The sequence below is a fragment of the Strigops habroptila genome, chromosome 16 (assembly GCF_004027225.2).
Source record: "Strigops habroptila isolate Jane chromosome 16, bStrHab1.2.pri, whole genome shotgun sequence".
NCBI classification, from domain to species: Eukaryota; Metazoa; Chordata; class Aves; order Psittaciformes; family Psittacidae; genus Strigops; species Strigops habroptila.
Window position 1 is genome coordinate 1,007,329 of NC_044292.2, and position 19,220 is coordinate 1,026,548.

At 45.1% G+C, this 19,220-nt stretch overlaps 1 protein-coding gene across 2 annotated transcripts in view; it reads left to right on the forward strand.

The window, feature by feature from the left end:
• CAPZB (capping actin protein of muscle Z-line subunit beta) overlaps positions 1-19,220 on the forward strand; it is a 64,036-nt gene that overhangs the window by 19,252 nt on the left and 25,564 nt on the right. For both annotated transcript variants that reach the window (XM_030507608.1, XM_030507609.1), the window contains exons 2-4: positions 307-396; positions 11,712-11,833; positions 18,843-18,956. In XM_030507608.1, the coding sequence (XP_030363468.1) occupies positions 307-396; positions 11,712-11,833; positions 18,843-18,956 (326 nt within the window). The remainder of the gene's footprint in view (positions 1-306; positions 397-11,711; positions 11,834-18,842; positions 18,957-19,220) is intronic.

Here is a 19,220-nt window from a genome sequence, read left to right on the forward strand (position 1 = left end):
GGACTCCTTTCCATCAACAGCACCGTGTTGAACTGGCAGCATGACCCCAGTTAAAGGTGTGTGCTTAAATCCATAGTCTGTAACGCTTTTTGCAACACCAAGTCAATAATCTGTGCTCAAATGGTGCTGAGCTTTATTGAAATCTGTTTGTACTAATACAAAACATACTGCTGCTTAGGACTAGAAACTGGATCTCTGGTATTGGAGGAGGCAGCAAGCACTGTAGTTCCTGTACGTGTGTGTCAATGTGTTCTGTGTTCACCCTGTGATGGAATATCATCAATAACCCTGTTCTTGTTTCTGCAGAGTGACCAGCAGCTGGATTGTGCCTTGGATTTGATGAGGCGTCTGCCTCCACAGCAGATAGAGAAGAATCTCAGTGACCTCATTGACTTGGTGAGTATTGGATGCTCCGACCCGAGCCCTGGGTGTAATGGAGATCTGGTGTGTAAGAACATCTTCTGAAGCACCTCAGAGGTGTGGTGATTTGTTTCTCTCCTTGTCCAGTGGCAAGGTTGAAGAATACAGCACTTGCCCAAACGATGTCAGGAGTCTACATGTTTACTTTGGGCAAGCCAGCAGGTCCTACTGTGTATGCATGGACATGCTTTGGGATGAAGGGGCATTAACAGCTTTCTCGATGAAGTCATAACTGGTTTGGAGGCTGCTGTTTAGTAGAAATAATTTGGGGGAGTTTATACAAAGTTGATGCATGTCCTTGTGCATGTGTGGTGTCTCCTGAGGAGTTACCTGCCTGTTTGTAGTTTGACACAGGACCCCTGCAATGGGTGTGCTGTGGCACTTCAAAGAGGTTTGTGATACAGAATATGTCAGAACACCCAAATCTGTTTATAATTTATGCTCTCTCAGGTGTTCTGCACTTCAGTGAGTATCCAGTGGCCAACCATCTTGTGCCCACTCCCTGTTTTCTGCTTGCACCTGAAACGGTGGTTTTCCTTTTGTGAATTGCTAGCGAAGAAAACTAACTTAATGAGCACTGACTGTGCTCATTACACAGGATTATGATTGCCTCACATCCTGTGATGCACAGTTGGGCTATAAGAGGCTACTGAGTGTCAGTTGCTCCTTAAAACACTGTGTGGCACAGTTGCCTGTGGAGTAACTTCCTGAAATATGGATTTAATCTATACAGAACCTTTTGTATGGGTAGCTGGGAAAACTTATTTCTGTTGTCCAGTCAAAATATATTCCTTATTTCTGACCTAAGCTTCTAAGTCTTTGCAGACAGAGGATATTGAGGCTGGAACAAGGCTGTTAGACCTTTGAATTAAGCCTTTTGTCTTATCTGTAGTGGCTGACTTCAATTTATCAAACTCTACTTAAATACTGCTTTTACTTCCATAAGCCAAGGTACAGGTAAGAAAGCTCTGTGGGTCAGAAAAGAAATGACTCCCTGCAGGAAGGGATTATTTCTCCTTCTTGAAACCATTTAGTAATGGGCTACATCTGTGCCACCAAAACTCTTGGCAACCTGAAGCATCACTTTTGTGGAGGTAGGACACAGGAATGAAATCACTGCTGTGATCTGAGGTGACATGGTTGGGTTTCGGGTGAAGTTGGGAGGACTGGACAGGTATCAGGGTTTGAGCAGCTCCAGGGACCATTCCAGACAAGCTGTTTGGGGAGCTATGTGAAGCTTGGCTGTATAATTGGTATGAAGTTTTTTTAATGACTCACAAAATTGCTGCTTACCTCTAAAGGTTGGAATTGCTTTTGGATGGTGCTCATTAGTGCTCTACATGCTTTCCATCAGCAACGCGCTCCCCGGGCTTCTCTTCCTATTGCAAGTGTAACATAAACCAGAGCAGTTGGATGCTTGTTAGGAGGAGGGTCTGTGTGATTCCCACATTACCCATTGCAGGCCCTTCTCTGGGGGAGAAGTGAAATGATTTGTTAAATCCAGTGTGATCTCTTTATTGTTGAGACATCTGTAGAGCTCTTCTGCAGCTGCTCTCAGCCTGACCTCCACAAGGCTGAAGTCTATGTTCCAGTTAGCCTGTATGCATTGCCACCTGTAATAGTTCCAAAAACATCATAAACCAGACTGCAGCAATAGTTTTTTGACCTTTTTTGGCAAGTTTCATCCAGACCTTTAAAGCTGACATTCTCATTCTGTTTCCTGTACCATTACTAGACAATAACCTCCTTGAAAGGAAAGGTCAAACTCCAAATGCATGGCAAGTGTGCACAGGTTCATTAAATTTGTGATAGAATTATAGAATTAACTAGGTTGGAAGAGACCTTTAAGATCATTGAGGCCACCACTAAACCATGACACACAGTTATAGAAGATGGCACCCTGATTTCTGCTCCCTTTGTGCTTGGTTTCCTTGCTTCATTACACTGCCATGCTGCAGCAGACATGAAGCAGAGCCCACATCATCTTTTTCTGTGTGAAGCTTAGGTTATTACTTTGAAGTCTGCTGCAGCTCAGCTCGCCGTGGTCTTTCCATAGGAACTGATGTCCCGACTGAGAGTGAAGCTGCTGTTTTGCTGTTTAAGATCCATTGGAAGGGAGATGAAGATGGACTTTTGTAGGTTGAAGGTTGCCCAGAGAAGCTGTGGCTGCCCCATCCCTGGCAGTGTTCAAGGCCAGGGTGGACACAGGGGCTTGGAGCAACCTGCTCTAGTGGAAGGTGTCCCTGCCCATGGCAGGGGTTGGGGCTGGAGGAGCTTTAAGGTCCCTTCAACCCAAACCATTCTAAGACTTAAAAACGTCTTAGTTTTGGAGAACATTTAATATACAAATATAGCGGGGAGCTGATGTCTACCCCCAAGGCTTGGAATTCCTTGTGGGAAGGATAACAGCATGAAGGTCCCTCTTACTTTGTCAAAGCCATCCTCTGCTGCTACTAAGAGTATCTTGGTGCCAACATGAGTCCATGGAACGTGTTCAAGGCTGTATGTTACTGCCCCCAAGTGTTGGGCTGCCAAGGGAAAGGGCCCAAACTTAAACATGACGTAAAAGGGTGGATGGAAGAGGAGAATTTTCAGGTCACTGGCCCTTATCAGACCAGACACTTCTCATTCATTAACAAACCAGTTTGTGGTTTGCCCTTTTACCACATCTGTTGTTGCACAGTCTGCAATTAGAGTTCATTAGAGACCTTGTCAATCACAGGACTCCAGAGGTCCAGTCTGAAAGAAGCTGTGCTGGTGCTGGTAATGTGCCTTGGCATGGGGGACACTGGTTGGAATTCAGTGAGCCTTTATTTGTAAATAGACTATTTGGGGGCTGTCAAAATGTCCTTCTAAATGTCCACAAAAAGAGTGCAGTGGAGGCACATACCTTTTTAATGACAACTAATTTAACTAGAATGATTTTCCATATAGCTCCTTTGGAATCTGGGATAACTGAAGCTTTGGAGCATCTACCTGTGAACCAAGTCTGAACTGCAAAGCAGTTTGCATAAGAGAAGTGTTAAAGGTGATTGCCCTGCTCTGGAGTGCGTTTGTGATAGGCCTGGTGGTAGCACTTGTAACATTAATACAACTCTTAGCTGTGTAGCATAAATACTGTCTCACCTCTTCAGTGCCTCACATTGTCCAGAAGCTGCTGCTGGTGATATTGTGCTTCTCCTAGAAGTCAGTTCTGAATCACATCTGTTCTCATCACTTGCTGAAGGAGTATATTAAGGGTATTTTCTAGGTGGAAATGGTTTTTGGTATCACTGAAGTAAGGAAGCTGGGAGAGCTCCCTTTTTTAGTTGTGTCCTTTCCAAGAGAAACCCTGAAGGAGGCATCTGCTTTCGGGTAGTGCTGCCGTGAAGGATCTCTTCCTAGGACGCCTTCCAGCACAGTAACAGGGCAGGTCAGTGATAGATGCTGGGTCACAGCCTCCAGAAGCCTTTGGTGGGTGTTTCTGCAAGCAGCTTCACTGATGTGGCTTCAAGGGAGAGCTGGGAGCTGGCAGTTGGATCTGTTGTGCTCATGGGCCATGTGCAGCAGATAACGGGTCTGGGACACGATTGTCTCAGTGACTGTGCTCTCCAGCTTGGTGGCAGTTCAGCAGGTTCCCCTTGCAGGTAGGAGTTTCCTGCTGGGTTTGGTTTGGATGTTTGCCTGTGTATAATATAAATTAGATGGAAAATCTAGCTGAGTCAGGAAAATCTGATGGCAATAAAAGGGATGGAGAATTGTCCTTACGCAACTGCAGATTCACCAGGAGCGTGGGGCTGCTCACAGCCACAACCACCTTCCTGTCTTTTCCCGCTAAGCCTGGTACTCAAATAAAGCTCAGCTTATTCCCCAAAGGGAAAGCTTTCTGGAAGTACAGGATCAAGTTATGCTGCCATGGAGGAGTGGAGTTTTGTATAGATACAGCAGCCAGTAATGTTACTGGTTATGTTTCAAGGCTCTGTTTGCAATTAAAGATCTAGGAGGTGATCGTCTTTGCTTGCTCATCACAGGAGAATGCTGCAGTATTTTTAGCAGGATGTGTTACTCTCTGAAAGTCCCAGAATGGAGAATTTAAAAACAAACTCAGGATTTTGCAATATTTGCACAATATTCAGGACCTTGCTTCATGGAGCTGATGTGCCCCCAGGCAAGTCTCAAGTCTGCCTGGATGCCTTCAGTAACTGAAGATAGATGAAGCTAGAGAATGTATCCCCCCCCTGCCCAAGGCAATCTGCCTTGCTTGGTGTGCACAGCCCATAAAGAACATGAGACTGTGACTGGAGCTTTTTGTGTTTGGAGTCCAAAAGCCTCTGCTGTATGGAGGAGAAAGATAAAATAATTGAGTGCAGATGGCAGCTGAGCACCTAGTGATGGGGAAGGTGGTTAAACCCCATCAGACTCAGTGCAAAGAGAAGCAGAAGTGCATTGCCAGCCTCGTGGTCTCAAAGCAGAGTGTGTGACCTGTTCTTCCTGGCTTGGATGATAAATTCTATGCCACCAGCAGCCTGTTGGGATGTGAACATGAGGATTATTGGCTAAACGAGGGGCTCTGGCTCTCTGAATGGGTTTATGGTTGTTGAGAGCCAGTTTTCTACTCGGTGAGGGGCTGTAAGCCCGAGTTTTCCAGCTAGAAGAGATTACCACTGGATATCTTGATGGCAACAGGAGGTAGCAGTGAATGTATGTAAATTGTTAATGTGAGGCTTGGCTTAGAGCTGCAACCCCACTTGTAGGAGGTTGTAAAAGGGAATTTCACTTCTGGCTTCATAGTCACTTACTCTTTTTAAGCCTAAACTCTGCCTTTCTTTTCTTCCAAGCTCCTGCCTCTGCACTGCTGGTGTTAGAGACCCCTAAAATGTCTGTTTAAAGGAGTGTGTGTGGGGATCACTTGGTGAGCTTGAATACTGATTAGAAACCTATCTAATCTCTTTAAAGATGGGGGGGGGGAGAAGCTGGGACATAGCAACATCACTGGTGAGAACATGCCTCTGTATATCCCTTCACTGTGGCTGGATGTCTCCAACACCAGCTGGACTCTTGACACAAATAGTCAAGACTTCCCAAGATATTGATATGCTGTGATGGCTCCTGGGACTTGGGACTGGTAATGAGATACAGAAGCCTTCACCTGCCAGGTCACTAGTCAAAGGCTGGGGCACTCCAGTTGGGGCTGCCAGATGGCTGGCTTTTGTTTCCCATAAGCCACAGGATGGCGGAATGCAGCAAAAGCCCTATTTATGCAGCAGATCACCGGAAGAATGCAAGGATCCTGGTTTCTGAACTTTGCAAATGGAGCTCCTGGAGCTGAATAGATAAATCCTGTAATCAGTGTTTCTGCCATGGGCCATCACTAACTGGACAAGGTGGGATTGCCAATTCCAGTTAACATTTTGCCTTTTTCCAGAGAAGCTGATTAGTTTTCATTTTGGTTTTGCTAATTCTTGCAGTGCTCGAATTCAGTGCAAATACTTGAATAAAGCTGAGCTGTTTCTCCAGTATCAATTACATCTGGTCTTGAACACAAAAGTCCATTTAATAAACAAAGCTTGAAGAATGTGTGGCCCTTGGACATCTGATGGATCAAATTAAGGTTGAGCAATGTGTGGATCTGTGGGAGTGACTTTCCAAGTGGTTTTAGGTCCAAGCTGAGCGGAGCCAGGCTTCCTTCTTGGGTTTCCACAACATCCGTTAGGCCGTGGCTGTGTTCTGCAGGAACAGGAAATTCTGAGGCTGTGCCATGACTCAGAAAAAGTATAATAATGTTTTATTAGATGCTGGCCCCGAGGGGAAGGATCTGAGCTGAAGAGGGGGAGTTTGCAGGAGTGCCCAGTAACTTGTGTGGGCTCTTCTTTGCCATCGAGCGATGTCCCCAAGTGATGTGAGCAGTGGTTTTGTACACTTCTGTAATGGTATAAGTTGTCTTAATAAAGAAAATCAGGTCTTTGCATGCAATGAAAATACTCTCTTTCCTCTTTGGATGTGGCTTTTAATTAAAACCTGCTCTAGTCACATGTGTGCTGAGATACCTGCGTATTATAGCTGTGAATTCAAAAGACAAATGGATCTGAGCTCTGCCTTTCTAAGCTCTTGAAGCTGTCTTCATCTTCCTTCTGGGTCTTTAAGGAAGAAATGTGTCTTCTCATCTTTAATTTTGCTGCATTTAGCATATTTTTCCAGTGTGTAAAGGTTCCTGTGGAGCTCTTGCACGCAACTGACCTCTGAGTAAACATGGGAAAAAAGAGGCTATTTCCAGGGACAGAACCTTGCACCAGCAACACTGCTGCTTCAGTTGTAAATATGATTCACTTCAGTCAAGGCGGTAGGAGAAAACAACAGCCTTAATGTACTCTAGTTGAGTGGCTTAGTAAGCCACTGACTGTGTAAGTGCAGGATTTGATTGCCCAACACGAGCACTTCTAAGATTGGGCTGGGCAGGGTGCTGGGCTTCTACTCTCCATCATGCTTTGCCTAGAAAGGTTGGACCAGCTGATCCTTGAGGTCCCTTCAACCTTGGTGTTCTGTGATCAGAATCTGATGCTCAAAGCAAGGCTGGGAGTGTGTGTAAGCCATGAAGAGCTAAAGCATTGGCCTTGTTGCTGCTGAACTTTTTAGATGCTAGTTAATCATATTGAAATAATTCAGAACGAGTTGTCTAGTGATAAAGTTCCTTTAACATAGAGTGGGTGAAGAAGGAAGGATTATTAGTTGGCTGCTCCAGAGTGTACGGTTCAGCTTTGGCACAAGTGATTATTGTCTTGATAGCAGCACAGTTGACTTAATTAAAACACTGTCACATACCTGCCTTGCTCTGCTGGAGATACTGTTACCCAAGACAACAGAATCCTTGTTCAACATGCAGGATTATGCTTAACTCGCTTTTCATTCAGCTTTTCCCCCTCTCTGTACTGCACATTCATTGTATATCCCACAACCACAGTGCTCTGTTGCGTGGTATGTGCTCCTGAATGATGCTGCTGTTCAGCTGCGTGGCTCAGCCCAGACCCCCAGAGCTCCTCCTCCTTTCTTCTTTTCTAATGCCCAGTGAGGGTGGTCTCGCTCCCTGACTATCCTACAAGCACCATAATAGATGATTGAGTGCTTATTTGTGGAAACATGGGTGCATTAGAGTCCAGAGTACACTGTGGACCGAATGAAATTAATGATGGCCTTTAGCTAAAGACACAAGGTTAAGCCTGTATTCAACATGCGGCCTCCCACTGCTTGGAGTGGGGCAAACTTGTGTCAAAATAAAGGTGGGAGCCCAGTCTTTGCTTATAAAACAATCCTCATTGCTCCAGTGTTTTCAACTCCAGTGACACTTATTTATAGTGCAGTGATGAATGAAACAACCCCCCTGCTTTGGTATTGCAGTGTTTGGCTGGGGGAGTGGGTTAATTCTTGCCTTTCTAAATTGAAGTCCGAGTTCCCTATATAATGACTCTTGGCACCTAAATTCATTTTGGCTTTTCAGTTAACACAGAACAAGCTAATAAGGAAAATTACCAACACAGATCCACTGTTTGAGACTGGAAACTCAGAGGATAGGTTGGTCTCCCAAGCAGAGTTGTCTTTGCTGGGATTTTGGATGTTTTCTTGCTAAATATAAACTGAATGTGCACAAAAGTGATCAAAATGCTTTGGGAAGACTCAATGCTTGACATGGAGAAGAACATAAGGAAAGGTATATGCGTAGTGGAAAGTATTGCTCAGTGCTTGGCATTGCAGCAGCTGGCTTAGCCTGGCTGGGCCAAATTCCATATCATGCGTGTTCTCCAATGCAAAAGGATCTAAATTCAGAAGGAATCAAATAGTCCTCGTGAACATGCAGCTGAAATGTTTTAAAGCTGCAGATTATCTTGTTCAAATGACTGCATTTGCCCTGTAAAGAACTTGCCAGTATAGAAGAGGAAAACCAGTAACGCCTAATCTTGTAAATGCATCCTTACGGAAGTTACAGCAGCTGTTGAAAGTTGATGTAATAAATGATACAGAAATGGTTCTCTTGGGATAACTGTGGCCACTTGGGGGAGTTGCTGATATTAGAGGAGGAGTTCCATCAGCTGGAGTATCTCTGTTCACTTTAGAGACACTGCCTGAAATTGTCTAGTTCATTCCAAAGTAGATGAGTGGGTTTTCTTCCCTGTTTTATCCTGAAAGAAGGAGAAGAGATATATTGCCTTATGTCCTGTGGGGTGTCTGTACCAAAGAGGTAATGGATATATAGCATGCTGTTACAATGGAGTATTCTAGTGTAATAGCATGCTTTAGTGAGTATCTTTCTCCTATGGAGCCAGGCTGAGAGGGCTGAGCTGGGTCACCCTGGAGAAGAGAAGGCTCCTTAAGGGGAGACCTTAGAGCAGCTCCAGGGCCTAAAGGGGCTCCAGGAAACCTGGAGAGGGGCTTTGGACAAGGGCCTGTAGGGACAGGCCAAGGGGAATGGCTTTAACCTGCCAGAGGGAGACTGAGATGAGCTCTGAGGCAGAAGCTCTTCCTGTGAGGGTGCTGAGGCGCTGGCACAGGGTGCCCAGAGAAGCTGTGGCTGCCCCATCCCTGGCAGTGTTCAAGGCCAGGTTGGACACAGGGGCTTGGAGCAACCTGCTCTAGTGGAAGGTGTCCCTGCCCATGGCAGGGGCTGGAACTGGAGGAGCTTTAAGGTCCCTTCCAACCCAAACCAGGCTGGGATCCTGTGATTGCATCTTAAAAACATATGAGTTCCTTCTGCTCAGTGAGAGGTTTTTCCTCTCCCACTAAGCCCTATGGGAACACCACACCAGGCATGTGCTATTTTTAAAAGAAAGTTAAACCTAAGCGTTAATCTTTGGATTTTTGTAAAGGTTGTAAATGCAGGTGGTTATTGGGAGCTTTTCTGGAGGGGCTTGACTCTGTCGTGAGTTTGGGGCTTCTTTTGAAAATGCTTTGTATGTGTATTGGAGCTTGAAGACTTGTCCAGCGAGACCTCTCATGCTCCCTTACCACATGTGTAGTGTAGGGCTTTTCCCAAAGAAATGGAACAGAAACAGAGTCTGGGAAAAATGCCACTTTTCTCCAAATGGTGTTTTCATCACCATTACTCATTCTAAATGCACATCATTTGACTGCATTTGAGGTTGAAGAGACTGTTCTAGACACTTATCTCGTGCTGATGGGCAGCTGGCCAGGGAGCAGCCGGCAAGAAGAAGAAATACATTCAGCTGGTCCTTTTAGGAACAACATGGAGCAAAGCTCTTCGTGATGAGGTGCTTTGGGTCTGCTGTGTGTGCACCTGAAACCAAAGCAGTCATCTCAAGTTGCTCTCTGCCTGAAGAGTCAGCCTAAAATTAATAGCTAATGGAGAAGCGAAGGAAGAGCCAAAGTGGAACCAGATGGGCTCGTGGCCACAGATACATCATCTCCACTTCACTTGGGCCATGACACTGCTGATTTCTAGCAGTATTAGGGTTGTCTGTCTTCAGAAAAAGTGAAAGATTTTCCTAAAAGCTCTTTGCTTCCTGTCCACCTTTATTTGTTCCGTGAATGTGGAATGGTTTTGAGGTTACTTCAACCAGCTCTTGAGTATCAGATGCTGACTCCTGGAGAAGGCATCTAGCTTTATATGAATACCTTGTTAATCTGGGCCCTTCAGGTATCACTCACTTCCACATTATGCCCTATATAGACCAAAGTAAACCACCTCAGACTAATGGTTTTGGGCTTTTCAGCACTGTCAGTAAAGTTACCAACCATTATCTTGATTTTTCCCCTGGTGTGTGTGTGTTGCAGGGTGATTTGTATGCTTTAGGTGTTGCATTTCTTGCCAGCCACATCTTTGTCCTTTGGTTTTGGGGGTTTTTAGGTCTTCTGTGGTTATGTTGGTTTCTATTCATCCCTGCTTGCTTTAAACTAATATCCTCTGTATGTTACTCCCTTGGGATTGGGATTGGGAATGGTTTTGTTTCAGGCAGTTTGATCTCTTGTGTTATATCTAGTGCATTGAAATAATTTGTGCTTATGCTTTGGGCACTGCCTGCACCTCGAATTGTTTGGTTTCAAAGGGACTTCTTCCCTTTGAAAATGTACTCACACAGGTCACTGAAGAGCTGGCTGGAAAAGAAGAAAGCACGTGTCCATATTTCTTCATTCCTCCTCCCCCTTTTCATTCCTCTTGAGTCGCGAATTCATCACTTCATGATTCATTTTACCCTCGATTGCCTTTTGTCTTCATGTTCTCAATCAGGTTTTCATCTCTACAATGGAGAATGAGGTGCAGAAGAGATCCCACATTCCTTATTTCTTTTATCTTCCGTTTCAGCATGTTGTCACCAATATATTCAAGAACTTGCCGATTGTCCTAGATCCTGTTGCATTCCCAACTTGCTGTTGGGAAAGGGCGTTTTACTTGAGTCCTTTCCCTTGCAGTGAAATCTAGAATGCTTTTCCCAAGGGAAACACACAATGTGCTAATTGTTTAGTAATAGCTTCAGGAATGATTTGTTGATGGTCCCTTGGTGCCCTAAAGTATGTAGAGAGATAGAGTTCCTGGAGGAACCACCAGTGTGGCCAAAGCCTGCAGTATGGGAGTATGGCTACTGATAACAGATATCGATATTGATCACACGATATTGATATGGATGTTGATCACAAGAGGCCACAGGATGGAATTTGCTTGTGCTTGCATTCATGGTACCTTCAGGCTGCACAGTGTCATCTCTCTGGAGTACATTAAAGCCTCTCTGCCACATTGAGAGCAGATCTTGTGGTCTTTCCCTGCAAGAAGCACAGGGGCCAGCTGGGGATCTGAAGCCGTTAAAGCTACCTGTGTAGGAGATGTGTTTGACTTTGCATGTGCACACACAGACACGCAGATTTTTACTAGCCAACGTGGTAATGTTTGGCCAGCTGCCTGGAAACTATTCCAAACCCTAGCCAGAGCAGGAGCCTGTGCAAAACCCGCTCTGGTGGACGGATGGTGGGTGCTGTATTAGCAGCTCCCTCATTTCTCTCCATTATAAATATTTACCTTTATTCATCAGTCCTTGACAATCACTTTACTGGCTGGCTTTGGCAAAAAGCTAACACTGAGGATGTATATATTGAAATGTACTGGACCACACTAGTGGTTAGGTAATGAAAGCTGAAATTACTGGAGATGGGACCATAGGCCTGTGTTGTACGTAAAGTGCAGCTTGTTTTAGTTCTGGTTTGAAAGGGTTTCTGGCTCTGGGGCAGATGTGGGCTGTGAAGAGCAAAATCTGTTCTCCAGGATGCTGATCCCTTTTAACCTGAGTGTGTTACCCTCTCTGCCCTCCAAACAGGTCCCAAGCCTCTGCGAAGATCTCCTCTCCTCCGTTGATCAGCCACTGAAGATTGCGCGAGATAAGGTGGTAGGAAAAGACTATCTATTGTGTGACTACAACAGAGATGGAGACTCATATAGGTGAGTTCATATCCAAAGCATGGAGCTAACTGGTTTACTTTGTAAATGAGAGCTGTGTACAAGGATTGTAACCCCTTCTCCTTCTTATTTTTAGCCAAAATACAAATTTAATGGTGTTAAACTCAGTGATGAAGCTGTGACTGTTTCAAATCATCTTCTCTTTAGTAAGACACTGGCTACGGAAGTTGTTCTTAGTATTTTTGGAATGTGAGAGAGCATAAACATCTTCATTTCCAGACCACTGCAGAGTGCCTCAGTTTGTGGCTGTGGAGGCAGACAGCCTGCTTCACCATGGGCTGCAGGGAAATCTGCTCCGCTGCCTGGACCACCTCCTCCTTTCTTCTTCACTGACCTTGGGGTCTGCAGGGCTGTTGCTCTCACATATTCTCACTCCTCTCTCCAGCTTCAGTTGCTCCTGTGTGGCAACTTTTTCCCCCTTCTTAAATACATTATCCCAGAGGTGCTACCACCAATGCTGACGGGTTTGGCCTTGGCCAGCAGCAGGTCTGTCTTGGAGCTGGCTGGCATTGGCTCTGTTGGAGATGGGGGAAGCTTCTAGCAGCCTCTCACAGAAGTCACCCCTGTAGCCCCCTGCTGCTAAAACCTTGTCACACAAGGCCAATACAGTCCCCATGGTCTGTCTCCAGAACAAGTTTGTGTTTATTCTAGAAACCACAGTGTTTCTGCACGTTTTCTTTACTGCAATTTGCAGTCATTCACTGAAGCCTAAAATGTAGTGATGTTCTTTTGTTAAGGGGATGACTAACATTCTTCTCTTCCTGTAGTACAGTTATGTCTTAGAGAATTAAAACCAGTCACATCTCTAAAAGAAATGACTGTGAGGGCCTTGAGATAAAAATTATGGCCTTGTTATGAAATGAAACCATCTATTGTTGCAAGGTTGCAAAATCCGTGGCATGGATACCAACAGAAAAGAGGTGGTGCAAGCACTCGGTTTAAACAAGATCATCTTCCCATACAAAGCAGAGGGGGTTGCCAGCTGGGAAAGGCATTTTCACTCCTGTTTTGCAAGGGATTGAGTCTGATTTTGGGCATGCAGTGCCATTAGTTCTGGATGAAAATCCTAAACACCCAAGTGTTTAGCAAAGAAAAGGAATCCCTCTCTACCAAAATAGCTGTAGAAAAACCCAATGGAAATATTTGGCCAATATAAGCTGTATGCAATTACAACAGAATGAATTTTGAAGTAGAAGGGGCTGTAATACTGGAATGGTACAATGAGTTTTCAGTATTTTGGCTGCCACTTTGAGCACAGTCTCTCTTTGAATGTATTTATTTTATACCTTGCCATTAGGATGATTACAGTTGAGAGACTATAATCCCTCTCTCCCCCTTTTCTGCACTGCCTGGCTTTTCTTAACAGCTATACTGACCGTGGCCTAGTTCCAAATATGTAATTAGGAATCACAAAGCTCATAGTCCAGAAACACTGTGAATATTACATCACCTCCCTTCGACTCTCTTCCCTTAACGAAGGGCACTAAGCTTTGAAGTGATGACCACAAAATCATCTTCTGCCCTGAGTTACAGGCTCAGCCGCCCCACTGCCTTCTGGTTGTGATTAGAAGGGTTACATCCATGGCTCTCCTTGTAGCTTGGGTGTAACAGCTTACATTCTTAGTGCTAACAATTGGAGCTGATCTGCAGTCAGAATCCAACATTGCTCTGTACAGGTTTGCAGTAGGGTTTTACATTCATCTGGCCAGAATGTTTAAAGAATTCTACTTTCAAGTGGAATTCCAGGGAATATTGTGACAATTCATTTTTCCTTTGGCTCAGGCCATCATTGCAGGAGCAGGTAAGCTTATAAAGGATTCTAGATTCGTTGGTATCAATTGCTTTGAGTTGTAGGAAAGATACTTAGCTACACTGAAAGCATATCTGTACGTGATGTACACAGAGATCATGCTGAGATTCATTTTGCCCTAGAAGCAGTAGGAGGAAATGATAATGGATGCTGAGTTTGGCAGTGCATCTGCATTGCAGCTGAGTGTAAATCTGGATTTTTCTTTAAACATAGCCTATTGCAGTGGGCCAGGAAGCGAGGAGGTCTGTGAGGTGAAGCGTTCCCTCGTGTTCTTTAGGGTACAAGTCTAACACTGAATGTTTGTTCAACCTGCTACAAAGGAGCCTGCTGCCTTTTAAAAGCATTTGTGCATTAAGCTCATCGCCTCAGCCGGTCAGATCTACCTTAGCAGCTACATGCATTGAATCAGGTCTAAATTAGTAGCTAGAATAGAGTTTTATCACTTCTGCCCTCCATAGGGTGTACTCCTGCAGCTGCAGCCTCTCTGGATAGATCCTGTCTATCTTCTGGGTCTTTCAAGAGCTGCTTTCTCACTGCAGTTGTGATCTTTCTTGCAGTCCCCTTGCATCCTGTGTAGGCTGTTGACGTCTAGCACCAGAGGCACAGGAAACTTGAACAGGCACTTGTTAAACAGTGCTGTGACACGCTGCAGTAACTACTAACACTTGCTCCCCCCCTGCCCCTCTGTGTTGAATTAGTGTGTGTGGAAACCCTTTCTTTCAGGTTAGTTTCATGCTTGACTCTGAAATTTGCTCAGTCTCTTTTTTTCTGAGAAGATATTTAAAGAGTTACAAGAAGGGAGGACTCAGGGGGTTTGAATCACTTTGACATTTTCAGGCCTTATTAAGTAATGGGGTTTCAAAGAAGCTATTCCATTTGTTCATATAGAATAGGCATAATGTATTAATTGCTGGCATTAATGAATGCTGTTCTTTAAGGCTTTGGATTCAAGCCTTAAAGATTCTGGATTGAAGTGATTCTTCCTGCTGGAATTGATTGGTCTCAGCTCTGTTTCGTGAAGTAAATTCTTTCCTTCAGCACAAAGCAAAAGCCTTTGAAAGCCAGGCAAGGCTCACATGTGCACGTGTTAATCCCGTTCTGTGCCTGTGTTCAGACACTGTTATTCATACCTCATAAAACCTGAAGTTGTTACTGGGAAGTGCCTCTTACACTAATTTAATCAATTAGGCCCAAATCTTGGAGCTCTGCTTTTAAAAGCTTTTGATATTTCCACAAAGATATCTCAGAGCCACACGGGCAATTACAAGTCTCAAGGAACACTATTCCCTGCCCGCACCACGCTGCATCCCCAATTACTGCCCGCTGCAAACCGAACACTGGGGTTCCTCTTATTGGAGAGGTTGTTAATTGCATTTCTTTTAATACTAACCCAAGGATTTCAAAGCATTCTGCAGACAAGTGAGCTTCATGCTGCTTGGGCAGGAAAGGTGGAGCTAGATAGTTAGGTTTCCTACTGGGGATCAAGTTTATAGGTGTTCTTTTCAAGTGGTTTTACAATTAATGAATGAAAACACTAATACATGGTATTTCTTTTCTCTTTGATTCTTTTTAAGCTTCAGTGTATGTATGATCTCAGTCTTCAAGTTTTCTTTCCAGTCACAAGCAACCTAAAACCAGATTATTCTCTATAATAATCTATAATACCTGAAGGGGGCTACAAGGATGCTGGAGAGGGGCTCTTCCTCAGGGACTGGAGCGATAGGACAAGGGGTGATGGGTTCAAACTGAACCAGGGGAAGTTCAGGTTGGAGATAAGGCAGAAGCTCTTCCCTGTGAGGGTGCTGAGGCGCTGGCACAGACTTTTCCCAGAGAAGCTGTGGCTGCCCCATCCCTGGCAGTGTTCAAGGCCAGGTTGGACACAGGGGCTTGGAGCAACCTGCTCTAGTGGAAGGTGTCCCTGCCCGTGGCAGGGTTTGGAGCTGGAGGAGCTTTAAGGTCCCTTCAACACAAACCAGTCTGGGATTCTATGATCATAAAGTCAACTTCCATGAGGAGGTGATCAGTTTGCCAGTCTTCTGCCAGCTCCAGGACATGGCTATCTTGGCGAACATTTATCTGGAGCATTGAGCTCCTGCTGGATAAGAGACTAGCAAATGCAAACTTCCGTCCATCTGGAACTGCTGAAGGATGAACTGCCTTTCTTCTGCCTGTAAACAGGTATTGATCCAACACTGCATAGAAAGCTGCTTAGTTTGTTATTTATATTCATGCAAATGGACATGACTTTGTTAGATTCTGAATATTAATGATAAAAAAGGCCTTAGCTCCTACATTTTGTGTTAATAGAGCGCTGGCTTTTAAGACCAGATACAAAACAGTACAAAAGATTTTTGCTCATGGTTTGGCCTGTTTATCTTCATGCAGTGACACTAGAAAGGGAGGCTGTCCCTTCCAGGAAAAGAACAGGCACTGGAAACAGTTCAGCCCATCTTCAAAGTGCTTTATGGATGACTTCAGTGCTTGTGGAAAACCTCCAAGAGAAAAGGTGGCAGCTCCTTCACTGTTAAATTATAGAATCATAGATTCACAGAATGGTTTGGGCTGGAAAGGACCTTAAGATCATCCAGTTCCAACCTCCTGCCACAGGCAGGGACACCTCACACTAGACCATGTCACCCAAGGCTCTGTTCAACGTGGCCTTGAACACTGCCAGGGATGGAGCATTTACCACTTCATTTGTTCCACAAAGCAATTATTTGCTTCTGATTTAAGATCTTTACTGCTGGGAATGAGCTTTGATAAAAGCTGCTGTGGGATGTTTGGCCATTCAGGTGGTAACTCCACAAGTCTCATAGGGCAGCATATGCAGAAGTGAATATCCTCATGCTCAGCCCATCACAGTTTACCCCTTCCTCATATTTAGACTTGATTTTCTCCATGCCAAGAATGGATCACACCAGAAGGTCGGCTTTTGGAGCTTCCCTTGGATCTTCATGAATAGATAATTTCCAGTTTCTTCCTATTGTAGCACTTCTACTCGTGGGAGCAGCTTCTCATGCGCGTAGTCTTGCAGGCACTTCTGTGAGTGCTCCTGTAGTAACGTTGGTTTGTGGAGGACATCAAACAGCCCTGGAATCCACATTGGGAAGGCAGAGCTTTTCTTTTTTAATATAAGACTTCAAGGTCCCTGACTTTGTCCATACATTTCCACTCCGAGTGTGTTTGATCACTTTATTAAATGGAATCCTTATGCGGAATTTGGTGCCAACAACACTGAAACCTGTTAGCTCAAACAAAAACCATTCTCTTTTAGGGAAATTAGAGGTCTGACTTTTGAAATTTAAGTGCTTGTCCCTCTGCCTTTCTTCAAATAGCCTCAGTGTAAGCTTTGAAATGTTTCAAGTACTCTTCGACAAGATGAGAAGAAAGCACAGGGTTGTGTTATGAGGGGGTTTTGTTGGGTTTGGGGTGGGTTTTTAGGTGAAGTAGCAGCTGGCTTCAAGCATAATGAGTTGAAAATGCCCCAGTCTGCTGATGGGACAGATCTATGTTACTGGGCTCCTCTTTGAAGGCCATTTCTGACCCTGCAGAAGAGAACTCATGTTTGCAATGAAAGTAGCTTGCGCATGAGTTCTGTGCTCACTGGTTTCCTCGGACATGAAGGAGAAGCATTGTGTGCTGAATTCACAGAAAACAGGGGGTTTTGCAATCAGCCTTTTAATGTAGAGAAAGAAGAGGCAAGTGCATGCTAGTGAGTGCTGCTGCTGAGGCAGCAGTACACTCGTGCATTGCCCGGCATCCAAACCCTGGCTTTGCTTTTGCAGACTTCATGATAGCAAAGTCAATGCTCTGTCTGCCTGAGGTGGTGGCTCCAGCGTTGGACACTGGTAGGGTTTGGCTGGACAGGGTGCTGGGACATGGAATCCCAGCCTGGTTTGGGTTGAAGGGACCTTAAAGCTCCTCCAGTTCCAACCCCTGCCATGGGCAGGGACACCTTCCACTAGAGCAGGTTGCTCCAAGCCCCTGTGTCCAACCTGGCCTTGAACACTGCCTAATGGGTGTAGCTGTGCCATTTGGGAATCCTGCAGATAGCACCAGCAGTGCATTTGTGTGAATCCCATGCAGATTTTGGAGTTGCTGCGTGAGGAACACTGCTGTAGCTGTCCACTCTTCTCCAGAGCAACCAAGTTGGAAGCAACTGTTTCAAAATGAGAGCCACCACCTGAAAAACACTGCTCGGGGTAGATGTGACACAATGATTTAGCTTTTCCTGGTGTCTCACCTTTCGAGTCAGATGTGGTGGGGAGGAGGGAAGGGCTGTGAAAGCACAAAGCCAGAGCAAAGCAGGGCCTGTTCTTTGTGCTTTGCATTAAACAGATGTCAGACCTAGATGCCTTTCTGTGAAATGAGTAACAAATGGCTACTGAGGAAAAAGCCTTTCCGTATGGACTGCATTAAGACCTAGTGCTGGTAGGCTGGAGTGTTGTGAAAAATGAGTAGGTAAAGGGTAGAGGCACCTTTCTTGAAACCAGCGGTGATATGTATAGGTTGGTTATTCCAAGGGGAAATGAAAAGGAGAATGCAGGTTTACAGCATGGGAATTATAAAAGTCTCAAGCAGATGGGCAAAAGGCTTCCATTAATCTTTTAATACCAAATCTTTCATTAAGAGCACAAAAATCTCTTCCACACCTGCAGAAATCGTAGTAAAACCTGCTGCTTTACAAAGCCTGTTAAATCCTTCCAACTGCTCAAACGTTTTCCTAATGTTAGGCTAAAAGGAGAGTTTATTTCAAAGGGAAAGAGTGGAAGAGAGTTTGGAGACAGCAGTGTTTGGCTCCGATACTGTCAGATCCCAGAGAAACTACACCATCTATTTGTGTTTGCATGAGACTATCTAATGTGCCACAGCTGAGGCCTCATTTTTGTCTATTTAAGAAGGAACAGATTGAGACCTAAGCATGATTATTTATACAGTAAAAGCCTGAAGGGGGGGGAGTGTTCCCCAGGTACACTGTGAGCTGTGAGGAGCTGGTGTTCCCTCGTTGTCAGTGCTGGGGATGGCGTTTGAGGGTGCAGTTCTCACAGATGGATTGCTTTTGGTGCCTTTTGGTATTTTGGGGAGTTCAGCATCTGTGGCTCAGCTCGGAGCCTCCAGTCTTCAACCTTTCAGAGTTTGTCTTGGTTGTTTAACCCTCTGTTTCCCTTGTCTCTTTGGCAGATCACCATGGAGTAACAAATACGATCCTCCTCTGGAAGACGGTGCCATGCCATCTGCTCGCCTGCGCAAGCTGGAGGTGGAAGCCAACAATGCCTTTGACCAGTACAGAGACTTGTATGTCAGTTCTACCCTACAGAGCCCTCTGCTTTCTTTGTTTCCTTCAGCAGGCAGGCGGGACACACCGTGGGTCTAGAAGGTGGTCACTAGCTGCCTCTGAGAGTGAGGCACCAGGGGTAGCAGAGGGAGAAGGGTAGGCAGCCCCTGAGCTCCGGCTGGGAAGCTTATCCACTGTGATTCCGTGATAGGAAACATGATCAGATTTGTCAGCTGATGCCAAAGGCAGTTGCTGAGGTGCTTTCCTGCCTCCCTTCCCCCTTT